Here is a 17,477-nt window from a genome sequence, read left to right as displayed (position 1 = left end):
TTTTTTCTCATGGAATGACACTCGAACAAATCGATTACCGGATCCGGTTGTAAAACACGCAAATGTGACACATCTCATCACGACGCTTGAACGCATGAGGGATGGAAGGGAACGCGCGCATGGAGAACCGCTGTACTCCCGCGCGTGTTAATGAATATTTTTTTCCATTCAACCGCGCCCTGGCCTACATTTCAAACGGAGCAACGACGGCGGGCTCTCGTCGAAGCGATGGGAGAACAGCCCCGCTTTCCGATACGCAGTGGCTCGTAAAATAATAAAAAAAAAGAAACGGAGAATAGTGGGGTACGAAAGGAGAAGGAAGAGAAGGAGAGGCACGAGAGGAGGGGGAGGGGACAAGTGAGGGACGATCTAGAGAGAGAGAATGGGTCAAAGGGAATAGACAGCCCGCAAATTTGACCCGACCTAGTCGTGATTTTTTCGTCGACTCCTGTCGTTTCTGCGTCTCTTTTATCCCACTCCTCCGCCTCTTTTCCACTCTTTTTCCTCTCTTCATGTCGCTTTCTTGCTTTTTTTCTTCCCTTCCTGGTGCGTGCCTCATCCCTCCTATCTTTCGGTGACGTGTATACGTTAGCCTTGCATGGTGAATGATTGGCCGGATAAGTTATCGTTTTGGTTCGAGCATCATCTTCATTGGTGACTTTTTTATCGATGTTTTTCTGCTCCGATTTTTTTCGTCGTGGAAAGAGAGATGTGTAATGCAATGAAAAAACCCGACCCAACTAAACGAGGAAAAGATCAGTACTTCGTAATATCCCAATTATATCCTGAATAAATTCCGGTGGTCCATCTGATGATTATTCATGTCACGTGATCGACTCACTGGAAAATTAGATTTTCAGTTTTCGCTCAGATGCAGGAGCATGTACATTTTTCATGTCAGTAACATGAAATATGTAAATGATCATGAATTCTTTACAGTGGAAAATAAATGATATGTAATCTTTATTTTTGACAGTTTTATAATTTAATTTATTTTGAGGACAATTTTTCTAATGTGATTACTTTTTTATTTAATGTTATTGAATCTTGAAAAAAGAGAATATATTATAATATATAGCTCACCAAATTTCTTTGAGTTCAATTTGCGATTTATTTAAGTTCTTTAGAGATATATTACATGTATTTTTTTAATTCAAAATGAAAAAATTATAGACAAATTACATATTTTTCTAAATTATATTTGAAAATAAAAGTTTAGCGGCAATTTAGAACCTGGAAGAAATGTAACAGTATCTTAATCATATATTTGTCATATAACAAGATGTTTGATTTTTGCTGTTTTTAATTCTTATCTAATTTTGTAAAACACAAATACTTGTGTGTGGAAATTCAATTTATTTACGTTTACGTAAGCGCTCGTCACGAGCCGAGTCACGTTTCTAGATAAACACGAGTTTTTTTATATAAAAATATTTAATAATACTTTGCGAAATATCGCGAAAGCGTAATAAGCATTCTGCCCGCTTATATCCACCGTTGCTTATTCATTCATCCGTTTGTTTGTACACTCGAACCATTCACTCGTTGTCTCAGTCATACATTCGATCTATAGCGCATTCATTCGTTGAAGCCAGTCATGCACATTCTTCCCTCATCATTTCATTAACTAATTACGACAAATGAAGTAGCAGAATAATTTGTGCACATACGTGTTATTTTTCAGTTTATATTGCAATTAATATTATATTGCATCGTAATATATTGTTTGAAAAATCATAGGTAAACAATTATTTGAAAAATATTGCGAGATAATTTGATTTCTTATCTAAAAATTTCTTTTTCAATTTATTTTACTGATATCCAGAAACGCAAATGATGCGATATACGACGATGAATTGGTTGATCGGTATCGAAAATGCATGCAAATAAAACTTTTTTTTGGCCGGCCCAATTCAATTTATATGCAAAAACAATTAAATTGCTTCCGGAGTATATTTTATAGCGCTCTCTTTGTCTTCCTCTTTACTCGAGATGCTTTTCAAGGAGGCATTCAAGGTACGACTGGGCGGAACACCCACTCTGCTATTTACTGTCGGACTTTCCAAAAAGAGAGAATTTCGTTTGTCGTCAATAGCGCGTTAGCCGACATATTTAAAAATCGTGAAATTAAATATATTTTTTTATTAAAAATAAACAAATATATATTTTTATTCGAGCATTTAGATTATCTCACGTTAACGTAACACTTACGTTTACGTGAAAAGGAAAGTAAGAAAAAACAAGTCGAGTAACTTCGATTCGTTACAACCGCGCTAAAAAAGGCTAAAAGAGTGAAACTCGTCTGGATGGTCCTAAAAGGGTGCTATTTCACGTTAGCACCAAGCGGTCCGTGTCACCTAACAGGGTCGTTAAAATGACAGTAAATGCTTCAGCGGGTGCCGAAGCGGGCGACGGACGATGAGAAGTCATACGTCAAAATTAATGACCGTTGTTACCCCGATTCTTCGGCGCGCATAGCGCACGCTTCGTCCCTTCTTGTTAATTATCGACACTTCTGCATTGCCCTCTTTGTTCCGCAAGATTTAGGTTTCTTCCGTCTCATTCCCCTGATTTGGAGACTCGCGCGAACGCTTGATTCTTTCAAAAGCCCGAAATAATAAATATCAGCTTGTTCCGTTTTTCTCACGGGGTGGCTTTTGCGGCTTGCTCGAATAAATTGCCAGAACGAGATTGAATTGGCAACGATGAAGATTAAATTAACCTTTAGGGTGATCCTAAAGTCGGTCTGTTTTACCGATTCAATAGGTCCTTACAAACATACGATTTACGTGTCATTGACACATCATTACACATTACTACGTGAACATCGCACACATATCCAGCGTCGCACTTTGCGCGGAAGCAAACGTGTCGTTTTTTTATTGGCCGGAGAAGAAAAGAAAAAAAAAACAGGGAAGGACCGCACGAGGATGATCCGTTCACCGAAATTGTTAATTATCGATGCTTTCGCATTTGCGCGCTTTTGTTCTCGCCTCTCCTACCGCAAGAACGTTCGTCCTCGCCTTGAAGAGTGCCCAAGAGCGCCTTAAAGAGCTCTCGTTTCAACCGCTGATGAAAATACTTAAGTGAAACCGCTGGCACGCGCCGAGGCATCCGGAGAGAAGAAATCGAGCGTTTTGGATACTATCTTTTGAATCGCATATCACATTCCTTCTTTCAATTTTATTTTTTCCTCCTATACATTTTATATATAAATTATATCCGCACATTGTATAAATGTACACGTTTTTCACGAAACGTGCGTGTAAATTTTAACGCTGTACAGGAACCAGTTTTTTTTATGACGTTCTGGAGGGATCGAGGCTTCGATAAATGTTTTTGTCGACGAATATTTTTCCGTGAATGTTGTATGGGTCAATGCGAAGAAGGCTCTATTCGCCTTTCCATTTTACGGAGAAAAGCTCCGCTGCAGATTGTACTATCTATTTCTGCGGCGGATCGTTATAGAAATCAACACGAGTTTCTTTAACATGCTTCTTCGAACGTACCGTAATTCCCCGTCTTGTCGCGATTCGGATGGAATACTTTTCACGGGAGTCGCCGCAAATCGCCGTTCGTTCTCCGCAATCATCCCCTGTGCTTAAGGAAATCCCAAAGTCGTCTGTTGTGTTTTACTTATTATTTTTGAGGAGCCATTTAAGCCAAGTTACTTGAGAAAAGCTAATGCTGTCCTGGTATGCTAGTTTTCAAGAAGAATTGATCTCTTCGATAGATTTATGGAAGGAGCGTGTACGATTGTATTGTTAAAAAGAACAGCTTGATTAGTTTAAGAAAAATTCCATTAATGAGAGGGTAACTTATCATAGATCACAAAAGGGTTGGATTTAACGTACCCTGGTATTATTATGGGATTACTCGAAAGTAATTTCAACAAAACCAATTCTGTTTGCGGAGAAGTAGCGGCGGTGGTTTTAATCGCGTATTCATTCGCGGCCACGCGACTCCGCGAAATTTTTCTGATGCTAATTACGTCGCGGCTTTAACGTCGACTATAAAAAAGAGCTTTGGACCAAACGATCTTCCGCGGCGAAAGAGAATATTCCTCCGATTGTCGTTTTACTCTCCTTGAACATTGTTTCAAATTAGTACCTAATTGATACCTAATATGACTGTTAATTACTATTATTAAAAATATGAGATGCGAGCGATATAAAATACGTGCATTATTGCACAGTACATGATAATTCTAGCAAGACTTGCGAGAGACTTTACGACACATTTGTTGATTACTGTTTTGTCTCCGTGTTTTATTAAATTATTCATATTTGTTTCTTTCAAGTCTGTTTTTGTTGAATATTTTTTGTACGCGTACGTGATTTTAAATTAAGATGAAATGTCTATATACATATACTATATCATTAATATGACATACCTTTATGTTCTGCTTAAAAGATAAAGAGAGATAACGATAATTAGCATAACAAGTCAGTAATGATACATTGCCTATTCAAGATAAATTATTATTAGGTATTATCATAAACAACATACGATAAAAATAAAATTATTGTAACAAAATATTTTTGAAAAGTAGACAAATTTCAAATAATTTATTTGTATATATAAAAAATTGTATTTTATATTTGTATAAATAAAGAATTATATTTTAAAATTATATTTTATACAACATTATATGAACAAATATGCTCGTTTATGCATATTTAATTTTAATCAAATTAGTTTCGTACTGCATATCAAGTCACATGTCTGCAACCGTATTTATTTGTCACTGCAAGCACAATAATCTCACATCTTAGCGTCACAGCATCGATCAAAACAACTTGCAACTTGCTTGCCTGACATTCCCTAATTACTACACGAACCTAATTACCTAATGATAAACTTAACAGATAAACGTCAATATTACGCAGCAAATACAAATATTGATCATAAACTCGCGACCACGCATTGATCCACTTGTCGCGGTATATTGCAAAGCTACGAGTTAAATTTTCGCTGCAATTACATTGCAAATTTGAAAAATTAATATTATGTGTATATATGAGCATATAATTGTACTGATATATTATATGTACTGATGAACAATAATCTCTTACGTATTATATATATTTATATTTTTTTGTCATCAGGATTTTACAACATCAGAAACGTTGATTCCTGATAATCAATAATTTTAATATTAATTCTAATAGAAGCACAATTAAGATAGCAAAATTTTTTTTATTCTGCCTAGTTTATAAGTTTAAAAGATTGACTAGTATTTCCGAACGAACTATATCGTGCATCGTTCCTTAAATCTTAAAGCACTGATCTTTCTATAAAGCCATTAAAATAATGTTAGTTAAATTAATATTAGTTAAATTAATAAAATATTAATTGATCTTGGATTTGAATTATCAATTTAATTAATTGAAAATAACAGAATTAGAAATGTCGATTTAAAATTAAGAAAATTGAGAATCACGTTGAGAATCATTGGGGAGTCATGTTTGCGAGGCTCAAGAGTCGAAGATCATAATAACTACCTCTCTGCGCTCGCGGGATGACCATGTCTCATTTTGATCTCGATGTGGCATGTCTCGATATAATTGTGTCCGATGGTCGCGTGTAACAGTAAGGAAACAGTGAACAGAATTTAATTGAGCAGAAGCTCGATATAGTAACCCTCTTCCCCGTGTACGTACCCCTCCCCCTCTCGTCAGTGCTCGAAGGCCGAACGTGCACGTGGGGTATATCAAAGTGAGTACTTCTCTCTTCGACCGTCGCCATGCATTGATCCGTTTGTCTCCTGGTGCTTTCAGTGAGCGGGAGGACGGGGACCGGCGGTGCGCCCCTTTACGGGCGCCTGGTGGCCGAGGAGCCTACATTCACGCCATGCAGGCCAGGATACCCCACAGGTTTCGCGATCCAGCGACGGCGCCCCTCAGGAAACTCAGCGTCGACCTCATCAAGACCTACAAGCACATCAACGAGGTAAGAACTCCGTTGTCACGACTTACCTGCGAAAAGCTCCATGCTGTGCACCGAAGTTTGCGTTTTCTTGCGAATAATCCTTTTTTTAAAACGTGAATTAAATTTTATTTATCTTGCGCCTACACTTAAATTGTGTGTATATATAATACTTTAATATATATATATTTATTTAAATATTTTACATATATATAATTATAATTATATATAATTATTATCACTGATTATCACATCACAAAAATTTTACGATATGCTATAATCGTGACGACAAGATACGAGATTTCGTAGCACCGATAGCTTATCTGGGCTTATCAGACTGCACCAGTTAATTCTATCTCTCATCATGTAAATTGTTTAAAGTTTTTCGGAATTTGGAACGATTCTTTATCACAAGGAGCACATTACGAGCTTTTATATCAATCAAAGCGCCGAGACATCTGAAAATACAATTACCAGCGTGCATCGTTTGTTCAGATATTCTCACATTTTGTGCGAAACGTGATGGACGTCTTCTTATATTTTGATTATAAGAAAATATTTCTATTAGAACGTTGTTTACTGATTATCGATGAAGGGAAAGGAAAGGTAAACTGTGGAAACTTTCGATTTCCGGCATTTGTAGCTTCTTTGATAACGAGAAATCGGCAAACAAGAATATACATATCTATATTTATACATATATTTATTGAGGACAAATAGATGTCTAGAAATTTTTTACTTACAATTTGAATTTTATCTTGGACTTAAATTGATCTAATCTTATTGTGTAAATGTTATAAATATTTTGTATTTTATTTGATATTGTAATTTATAATATATTTCATATTGAAATAATACGGTATACTAAGGAGAATAATTTGAAAAGCAATTTTATTATCATTCTTTTGATAATACTTTATCGATCATAAATAATTTTATTTTATCATATTTACGCACCTATTTATACACTTATCTATCATATATTTATTATGCCGTTGAACGTGTTATCTTTCTCAATAACATGCAACATTTTTCTCATTTCTCAAATACCGTTCTGAAACTATTTATGGATTTGGAATCGAATCTTCTGGATTAAATTTCATCAATCTAGTTGTAATCTTCTACCGAAACTTCCTCATATTATTTTTACGCGTATTTTGTTGCACAGAAGGAACGATTTTGCTAAAGTATTTAAAAATTTATCTAGATTCATATTTGAAAATAATTTTGTTGGCCTATAAAAATAATTACGTAGAACACTCAAGCATGATGGGCAATGTTACAAAAATTTTCGATATTCTAGAAACCCGCTTGAACGTCCTATATAATTATTTTGATAATCTAACAAAAATATTTTCAGATCTATATCTAGTTAAATTTTTAGATACTTCAGGTATACCGTTTTTTCCATGTGGGAGTTTATTTAGGCACCACTCACTAAAACCAAATTGATAAGTGATTTGATTGCAATTATCAAACGTAAATAACATCGTGATAAGACCAAACATTATGTTTCTGACGTTAAAATTTTCGAACGAAGAAGCTGATAGTATTTATTTGCGCAAGGACTATGTGGATTGTTTACCTTCCGTTATCGAATGATTATAACGTGTGAACGAATAAACAACGTCGCGAAATCATCAGATCGTATGAAGGGTGGGAAGGAGAAAACTCGTCTCTATAGCTTGAAATTCATGAAGTATGAACCTCGATCTTTGCGATCTACTTTGCTGCCAGGTTTAACCTTGAAAGTCATACACGAAGAAGATATAATAAAAATTGTAATGAAATTTTTGTTATTCTGGAATATACCGATATTATAACAGAAATTATATTTTTCTTCAAAAAGATTACATACATTTTATTTCTTATAAAATAACTGTTACAATAAAAATTAACATCATAGTTTAATTATATAAATACATAGTAAATTCTTGTGTCGGTAGTAGAATTCAAAACAAAATGTTTTATAACACAAATTGTAATTTGTACAATTTTTGTATATTTACTACTACTACTCGACATTTTCTCCGTGGGAGATAAAAATGGGAATCGCGCCTACGCGACAGACAACATTTCTAGAAGAACGAGAATTCAGATCGTTTCGACATTGAATGGACATGGAAGAGTACAGGTTCCATAAATAGGCCTTATACAAAAAATCGCCCGATCGTTACCGCATTGTGGAAATTTCATCTCGGTTCCGTAACATCGATGACGCATCATTAGGCTCTGATCAAAATCAGAGTTGCAAGATGTAAGCGACATGTTGCCCATTATCGCCTAAAAAGTGATTTGTGATAAATAGGCCTGTTTTCTTAACCAAATTTCTGTCACAGTTCGCTTTTTTCTTTTCTTTCCAACATGAAAGGAAAAAAAATGAACTGTGCAAGAAGATCAGCTAAAAAGAACAGATCTATTGCGAGATTTGCACTCTCTAAATTTCTTGAAGTGAAATTTCACTTCAAGAGTGTAAATTTGCCATTCTTATTCAAAAGTGCAAATTTTTCATTCTTTTTCAATGGTGGCAGTATTTTAACTCTTCTGGAGTGAGATTTCGCTCCAAGAAATTTAGAAAGCAAATTGCTTAAAAGGCAACATGTCGCCTCATCTGGCAACTCTGACGGAAATAACAGGCGATGTTAGACCGCAGAGCGATAAGGTGCGCTGAGTAATCAAGGATATTTATTACCAAGCGATTCTACATTATTCGACTAATCCCCGATTAGATCACCTTCCGATTAGATCACGCGACAATTGCGTACGTGTATTCGAGATCGACGATCGCGATCGATACAAGGAAAGCCGGATTAAGCGAGCGAGCATTGTTAAATTCACATTGTATCCAATTTCAATTATTTTTAATCATTTCAATAAATCACTGTTCTCCTTCTCCATATATCGTTAATTTAACTAAAACAATGAAGTTAAACAATTTAACTTAAGAAAATGTATTACATTTGGCTCAAATTTAGTTATTATTTATTCAGTGCATACGTCAATATGGACATTATTTACTCTGAAACTAACTATAGAAATGGATTGATTCACATTTTAATACACGTGGAGGTTAAAAATAACGAAACGTTATTTAACTCAAAGGATTAAATTAGCATTGGCTGTGTTCAGCAGAGAAAGCAGCTTTGCAACTGTTGTAAAATTTTTCAATACGATTAGTAGTTCTTGCTTTTGGTTCCTTATAGATCTAAACGTATAAACTAATCATATTGCAGAATTTTACAACAGTTGCAAAGCTGCTTTCTCTGCTGAACGCAGCCTTTCCTTCTTTGATATCTAATGGTGAATGCTAACAAATGCGAAGCAACCCCCCTCTCCTTCAAGGGTAGCGTTGTTCGTCCTTATTCGAGCAAGTTGTTCGTTCACATTTGTCCACGCTCGTTCACTCGCTTGATCCGGATCCGGCTGTAGGTGAACGACGATCCGTATTCCCGACGGACGAATTGTATCGACGAACGCGTGCACGTCTCACATCTCGAGCTGATAAAACGCGCGGCGCGCTATCGCGTCGTCGAAGCCGTGCGTTTTATCGGCATGTTACGAGAGAGGTAACGATGGCACGCCATCAATCGTCAGGTGATTACGCAGTCCTCGCGAGGCGCCGCGATTTATCCATAACGATACGCGCGCGATCGATCGAGCACGATCGAAGAGCAATAAAGCGGTAGGGTGGCAGGGGGCGGGAGAACATGTCAGGGCTCCGTCGCGTCGCTATTTATGGATCGACGACGATATACGGCAATTATGCGGAATGCGAGAGTCCATCATAGCGGTAGAACCTCTTCGTTGTCGATTCTTTGAATTCTTCGTGGATAAATCATTTACTGATTCAATCTCGTTGCGTGAGGCGCGGGCTCGTCACGTGGTCTCTTCGGTTATTGAACGAGACGAGCAAATGGGCACACGCCGATCGCGCGATAACGACAAGGAGAAGACTTTATGTCTTGGAACCATCATCTCTCGAAATTGTTTAAGGTGTTTTGAAAATTGGGTAGCCGTGGGGCACAATGAGGTCAAATGCATCCTATTCTACCTTATTGAAGCAGTTTTAGTAATTTAGAAAAGTGATAATTTTCCACACGGGACTGGAGCGTACTCTTCCAAGTCATTCTGTGCGTCAATATAGTGCCAAACGTATCCAAAGAACATCGTGAACTCCGTTCGCGCTAAAATTTTGCAATTTTATATTCACGCCACGTATTCTCGCGACTGGTATCTCAGACTGGAGTTTTATCGAAGTAGGGTCTAAAATTAATTCAGTGCGGCTTTATTACGTCCGGAAACTTGGTCCAGAGATCTCTTATTTTTAATTGCGTTACGATTAACGACAAACTGGTACAATTATTGACGATGAAGTTACGGGGGTAATAATAGTCCGTTTGGAAACTTTCGCATCGTGCGTTTCTCTTGGTCGACCAACTCGTCGATCGATCGGCGCGAGAACCCGGTCAAAAACCTGGAGAAGTGACACGAGATTCGCGCTTGGTAACCCAAGTGGCCGGCCAAAGCCATTAACACATCCCGAGTGGTAACTGGTAAGCGGTCGCGAAGAAGGCCGCGAAAAGAAAAGGGGAATAACGGCAGAGAGATGTGTGTGTGCGCGCGCGCGCGCGTGAGAGAGAGAGAGAGAGAGAGAGAGAGCTCGGCGATGGAGGGAGAAAGGTGAAAGAAGAAGCGCGTGCCGGAGCCAGGGGTTCGGGGGTACCGGGGAACGGAGTATGGAGCCTGTAGCTCGTTCGGTGCATTCCAGTGGTATGAGGTCCGTCGACGCCGGAATCCTGCATATCCGTGGATGCAGGTCGACTAGCTATGCGCTTAGGTGCCAGCCGTGCCGACTCCGTGCCGGTCCATGGCGGTGCGGTCTCTCTAGCGGCCGGTTCGCACCGATTATTCGTGGTATCATGAGTTCCGGGAAAAAGAGACCGGATATTAACTACTCTCTTTCCCCCTCCGCGAAAAATTCGCACTTATCGGTCGCGCTCGGACGTCTCGTTCACGGTTTATGTCTTGGAATCTTCATTTACTGTATGGAATCCCGTTTCCCAGCAATTTAACGTGTACATTTAAGGTATACATTGTGGGTGGTTTCCATTTGGTGATGCAAGTCTACACAAGTATCGTTGTGTCTTCGTTACTCATGGAATGTCAGGAAAGATGAAACGACGTTTGTATCGATTTGTGTTTTTAAATGGAATGCACTCTGTTGTGTACACGGAAAGAACGACTAAAGTGTCTAAAAATTTAACTAGATATAAATCTGAAAATGACTTTATTAGACTATCAAATTAGTTATATAGAACGCTCTAGAATGTCAAAACTTTGAAACATTACTGTTTGAAACATTTATGTTTCAGCGTCTATTACATAATTATTCTGATGGTTTATCAAAATTATTTTTAGATCTATATCTAGCTAAATTTTTAAATACTTTAGCAAAATTGTTTCTTCCTTAGACATCTGTAAAAAAATCTTGTCCTTTAAAAGTCTTCAAGCACTTTAACATCACTCGTCTTTGGCTCGATCTTTGGTAATCAAAACTGATCGTTCTTTCAAACCGATTGTGAATGTCAGATTCTGGAAGTGTGTGTCATTATTGAGAAAGATAAAAATGAATTAAAATTCGCCATGGGGTCATCTTTGTTGCGAACTGAGCGAGAGTGATAAGGAGCGATCTCTCATCGTTGCATGTTTCGATGTTGTAATTTTTATGCTGAGGCACGGCGGGCACGGATAATGACGGATTTAGGCGGACGCTAGAGATTCCGATCTATAATGAACGCGTAATAATGGAGGGGCTGGCACTACCGTACGCGATGCAGAGCGCAATGATCGATAAAAACGCAACGAGATTTACGCCCTAACTGCTTCAAGCCTCTGAATACTTCATACACGGTTATTTTCAGCAACGCTACGGTAATATCGCGGTAAAGTATTTATGATCGCCGTACATTACATTAGTATTATATACATAACCCTCCGAGCACATCATTAGGGAATGCAAACAGAATTTTTTTTCTCGTGCTACTATAATAAGCAATTTTTATATTAGAAATGTTGTGCGAATTGGATCGCGTTCCTATATATATATATATGTACACCTTATTTATCTAATGAAACCTAAAGAGTAGTAAATTTCAATAACAAAGAGATTAAGGCTTTCAGACAAAATAAAAAATAAACAGAAATAAGCATCAAAGTGAACGCAAGATCTTTTTCGCGAGTAATTATATTCAATAATAAATTCATTCACACATTCTGTTTTATCTTTACAATCATTTGAGCGAATTATTTTCTCTCTCTTTATTTTTTTTTTTTTTTAAGAAAATGGATTTCATTGGATTCTATTTTGTAGGGGTGATAAAAAATTTGCATGACAAAGTTTTGTGTGTTTATCAAATCATTACTTAGGTTAGTAAGCTGACGTTATTTGTCGTCATTTTGATGTTAAAATAATATTAAAGACGTCATTTTGACATTAAAATGACGTCGATTTATTATTTGAGTAGTATTTCAGAAAACTCTGGAGTAATAGTTATATATCTCATATTAAATGTCAAACAGCCTAAACCACTTTCATTGGTTGGTGAAGAACTGAAGACCACTTTATTGCCTATCTGGAAGAATTTATCTAGTGAATAATTGTGCAGCCATGATTGCGTTACAATCATGAAGCGCTTGCATCAAAGCTAAAGATGCTATTTTGAATGTTGAATTATTATTTTTAGTATTTAATAAGATATAAGTAATAGTCAAGAGTTTGTTTTTTTGTGAATATACTTTACTAATGATTTAAATACAAAACTTCGTGGTCAAACTTTTTTGTTAGCCTAATTTAATTTAATTAGAAATACTTGGGCGAATAGGGGACAAGGTGTCAAGATTTCATTGAAATTGAACCGTAGGTATTCCGATGCCGCATCTATCCGACGGAGTCAGAATTATCCCTCGTGAACATCGTACGACATACGTGGACAAATAGGGAACACTTCGAATCCTACTCGGCGCACCGAGTCGAAAGCCAATAAAGTCAATTCACGCGGCGGGAGAACAATGGACAAGACCGCGAAATATTTAACATATATACGAGAGAAGCGCACCGTCTGTCTTTCCGCACCGTAGCACCGAGCCGGCACTTTGTTTCGCGAGTTTGCGAGATCGAAGGGATGCGCGAGCTCGTGTTGCGAGACAGACGCGGAAAAGGAGAAGACGCGGGTAGGAAAATAGTCTGAGTGTGCTCTCTCTCTCTCTCTCTCTCTCTCTCTCTCTCTCTCTCTCTCTCTCTCTCTCCATTTCTCTTTCCGGTAGTTCTCGGAATCGGCCGATGTCTTTCACCGAAGGGCACGATGCGCCACTCCCTAAAAGTTCGCGCTCTCTCCCTGCAGAATCCGTAATATCGTTCTTCGGAAAGTCACCGAAGAAAATTACGCCGCGAGCCACTTTTGCAAAATGACATTTTAGCTTTATTATCGATCGCGCTCTAATCCTGGCGCACTGTCGCCGTCAAATCCAAATCACACATTTTCACAGAAATTATATACACTGGCAAACTTATATCGATATACTTGGCTTACACATGGAAAGCATTTATTTTTAAAAGTGGCGTGTGAGACCAGCAAAACCGAAATCTTGCTCCGAATCGATATACTGTACATATGATATACACATTGAAATTGTAGCCAAGCCATTTTGTCGGCTATTTTTGAAATATAGTAAGTGGCTCATTTACATGAATTTGCTGCGTTTCAAAATTTATATTTGACATAATATGCTATTTTATGTCATTTTATGTGATATGCCTGTATTTTTAATATCTTAATAATTAGTTAATAATTTATTAATAATAATCAAACAATTTGTGATATATATTATATAATATTATAAAGCAATAACTTTGTGGAATGCATTTTACTATTGGATCGCGTATATCAAGAAATCGTCGCGAGAGAATGCATAGCGTTCGTTAAAATCGGTTAACATGAAACGATCATGGGCGCTTAACTTTGCGGCTTCCGGCCCGATGCGAGAAATAAACCTGAATTATACTCACACTATTTTGGATTTTGCTTCGGTGAGCCACAATGTGAAATCGGGCAGCGGCACCGGTTAAATTTAAATTCAAACGGCGTTTAAATTTGAAATTAAATCGGTTGCAACCTGACCCGAGGGTCGTGGGTCGAAAGTGCAACCACCGCGCGTCCTTTCGAAGCGCTCATTCGCGGCTCCTTCCTCGCCGCCCGATGCTAGGCTCACATTCGTTAGTTACACGAAGAGAAAGAACTACTTGCAAAGTGGTTACCACCATATATAGAGACAGTAATTCATTAATAAAAAAAAATGATAATTTTTCTGATGCTCTTGGAAATGGTTGCGTCACTTTTAAGAACGGCATATATTGTTCCGAAAAAGATCGATGAGCGGGCGTTGACTCGGACGTTCGGCCATTGACACATTTTCGTCTTTACGCCGCGAGGTAGCAATTTGCAGAATAAACGTCACGTAACGTACTCGTGATACACGATGAAAAAGAAGGGAGGGAGAGAAAAAGAAAAGAGAGAGGGGAGGGAGGGGGGGGGGAGAGAGAGAGAGAGAGGGAGAGAGAGAGAGAGAGAGAGAGTTTCATAGAACCCGACGACCATAGGTCGCGCATTTAAGTTCAGAGACGGCAACGACGAGGAATCGAATCCCATCGCTCGAAGCGCTCGTCACAAGTCAGAATAGCTTCGCGAATTATTAAAGACGACCCAGATGCAGAGTCCGCTCGTCTCGTGTGTACGTACGTAATGTCCCGTACTGCACACTGGAGGCTGCATGCACTCAGGAGAGGAGACTCTTCAAGTTCGGTGCGATTGCACCGACGAGAGAACCTCGCCAATCTGCGGAGTTTGATTCTAATGAAACCCTTATACAATATTCGTAAAGCGAAGGGCCTAGTATAAACTACGAAGCTAGTTACCCGCGCGTGGATGAAAATAATATTAACCCTCCTAAAGTAAATTTTCAAGAAAAGCAGGGTTGGAACCCCATGCTGTTTTATTCATTGTTCATTTAATCAATGTGAAAAATGGGTAAAATAAAGTACAGTAAATACAAAAAGTATTAATGAAGGAGATATTACAGGGGAGCTGTATATCTTCTTAAAAAAAACTCTTATTTTGAGAAAGTAAACATTAATTAGCAATTTATTAACAAAGAATAAACAGACTGAATATTTCTCAAAATTATTTTACCTAAAAAGATGTGTAATAACTAAAATACATTATCTTAATAGTAAGGAAAAGTGAACAATTATGTTATTTAAACACACACAAAAAATATTTTTATAGTCAAGAAATTTAACTTCTAAGATCAGGAACACGCAAAGTGTTTATATTCGAAGAACGTACTGATTGTAAAAAATTGCTAATTAATATTTATTTTCTACAAATAAGACTTATATAAAAATTTCGTTGTACGAATATTTTTTGTACTCACTATAAATAATATATATCATGAGACTTGTTTTGTTAAATAAAATATGGCACTGCAAAATAGACGAAGTCGAGAGTGTACCCTCTTACTAAAAGAAGGTTAAAGGCAAAAAGGATAATTGTCTACATTATATTTTTGCATTTGATGCTTAAGAATGCGTTAAAAGATGCTTTGCATTAAGGCTCTGTTTTATGCATATCGCATAATGCAGCGGTGCGAGAGAGAGAGAGCTGTTGATAGAAGTCACCTTTGAAAGTGTTTTCTCATTTTCTACGAAGTAGAAGACATCCTTGGCGAGATGTTAGCCTGTTTCGGCGGTGTCCGCTTGTGTTCACTTGTCTGTGTGCGAATGCGTATTCGCTCAACGCCATAATGCAGGAGAGATATTCAAGGCCTTCGACCGAATGCCGAAAGAAGATGCGGGAATCGGGTTGAGACTGCGTGAGATTAAAGGCCTCTACAGAGAATTAGCTGCCGCGCTTCAACAATGCTGCAACCAGCCTTGTACTCGGAACGAAATGCCTAACGCTTCCCTTCTTGTATACTTCTTATATATTCCTTTGTAGAGAATATTAAAATTTCTCATCTGTTTTTTTCGACTTTTCATAGTAGATAAAATAAAATGCTCTCTTTTAATTCGTTATACTTTAAGGTATAGGTAGCTTCTTTAGTTTATAGGCAAATCTTTAATGAAAACTAATTTCTAATTGAAGCTTTTTAATATTTTGTATGATTTTATTTGTTTAATTTTATTTGTTCTCTCTTTTAAACACTCGAACGTGGAAGTCCTAGTTATTTAACATGAGGAATATTAAATATGTGTATACATGCAAATATACATAATAATAATTTAACTACAGAACAGTTTCATTAATCGTCTATTTTAATTTTACACACGATTTATTTTTAATAACTTATATAAATAAAAGTAAATAACTGGACAATAACATATAAATATAGATTGTAACAACAATCTAATTATTAGTGTTTACACAATAACTATTTTAAATAATATTTCTCTTTGATTTACATAAATTCCAGAAAATTGAATTAGCAAAGTGTCACTGGCAAAGACTTGCAAATGTTTAGCACATTCTAATACGAGAGACGCAATAGGAACTTAGAAAAAATTGAGTCAGCGATACGATGCAATATCCTCACCTTAAATAGAGCGAGAAAAGAATCGAAAATTTTTGCAATTTCTCCACCGGTCACGGTTGAGCGATCACTCATTTAAGAACAACGCAATCCCCGCAGTATCCATCTTAATTCATATATTAAATATACTTCTCTGTCGTAATCTTCAATGGCGTCATATCTAAATTTCAATATGTACTCAACTCTATCTCACGGTTTCCATTCGTTTTATATGGTTTTAAGAAGCATCTCGCAGCAAAAACTTCCTGTTGTAAAATACTCGATAAGAAAGCGTAAAAAGCATAAAATCATAAAAGCATAAGAAACAATGAATCTTACATCCGTTTAATTGTAACATAAATAACAGGTGCGAACGATAACTCGCAAACCTTTTGGTATCTTTGAAGATAATACTCGTGAAAGCCTAAAAAGCATTATGTAACATAAATATAATAAATATATTTTCCTCATGCGATAAATAATACGAGAATATACACAAAGAATTTTTTTAGCTACTTCTATAAATAATAGCTGCACATAATCGCGATAAAAATATCAAACAACGTAGATAGAACAATAAATTGGAATCTTTGAACGAAACAATCGGACAAGAAACGCGAAGACAAGTTCCAGAAAATCAGGACGTATGCACATCGTATGTAGTCGCGCTATTACAAAGTAAGAGAGAAACGAACGATCTCCGGGAATCTGCGTCGCGCGTGAAATTTGACGTAAGTAGGTTACAATAAAGTCTCGCTAGTGTCCGTCGATGAGCTTGATGTGCAACTAAGCGTTACACGTTTTATGTGCGCCTCGGTGAAGAGTTCGAGAGCGCGCATTCGAGGGGATCGAGGGGAGGCCCTCTTCGTGGTTACTTTCTTGCTTCGTGTCGTCCGCTCTGATTTTACACGATCTCGCATATACAT

The 17,477-nt window shown here is 37.2% G+C and overlaps 1 protein-coding gene across 1 annotated transcript in view; it reads left to right on the top strand.

Annotated features, from left to right (window-relative positions):
• The first annotated feature begins 5,827 nt into the window (after positions 1–5,827).
• The window catches only part of LOC108723824 (serine/threonine-protein kinase minibrain), a 31,986-nt gene continuing 20,336 nt past the window's right edge, over positions 5,828–17,477 (top strand). Inside the window, exon 1 of the mRNA XM_018449831.1 lies at positions 5,828–5,952. Within this exon, the coding sequence (XP_018305333.1) occupies positions 5,854–5,952 (99 nt within the window). The 5' untranslated portion in view covers positions 5,828–5,853. The remainder of the gene's footprint in view (positions 5,953–17,477) is intronic.

Source organism: Mycetomoellerius zeteki, unplaced genomic scaffold (genome assembly GCF_001594055.1).
Source record: "Mycetomoellerius zeteki isolate Tzet28-1 unplaced genomic scaffold, Tzet1.0 scaffold25, whole genome shotgun sequence".
Classification (NCBI taxonomy): domain Eukaryota; kingdom Metazoa; phylum Arthropoda; class Insecta; order Hymenoptera; family Formicidae; genus Mycetomoellerius; species Mycetomoellerius zeteki.
This window is presented reverse-complemented; position numbering and strand designations above follow the sequence as displayed.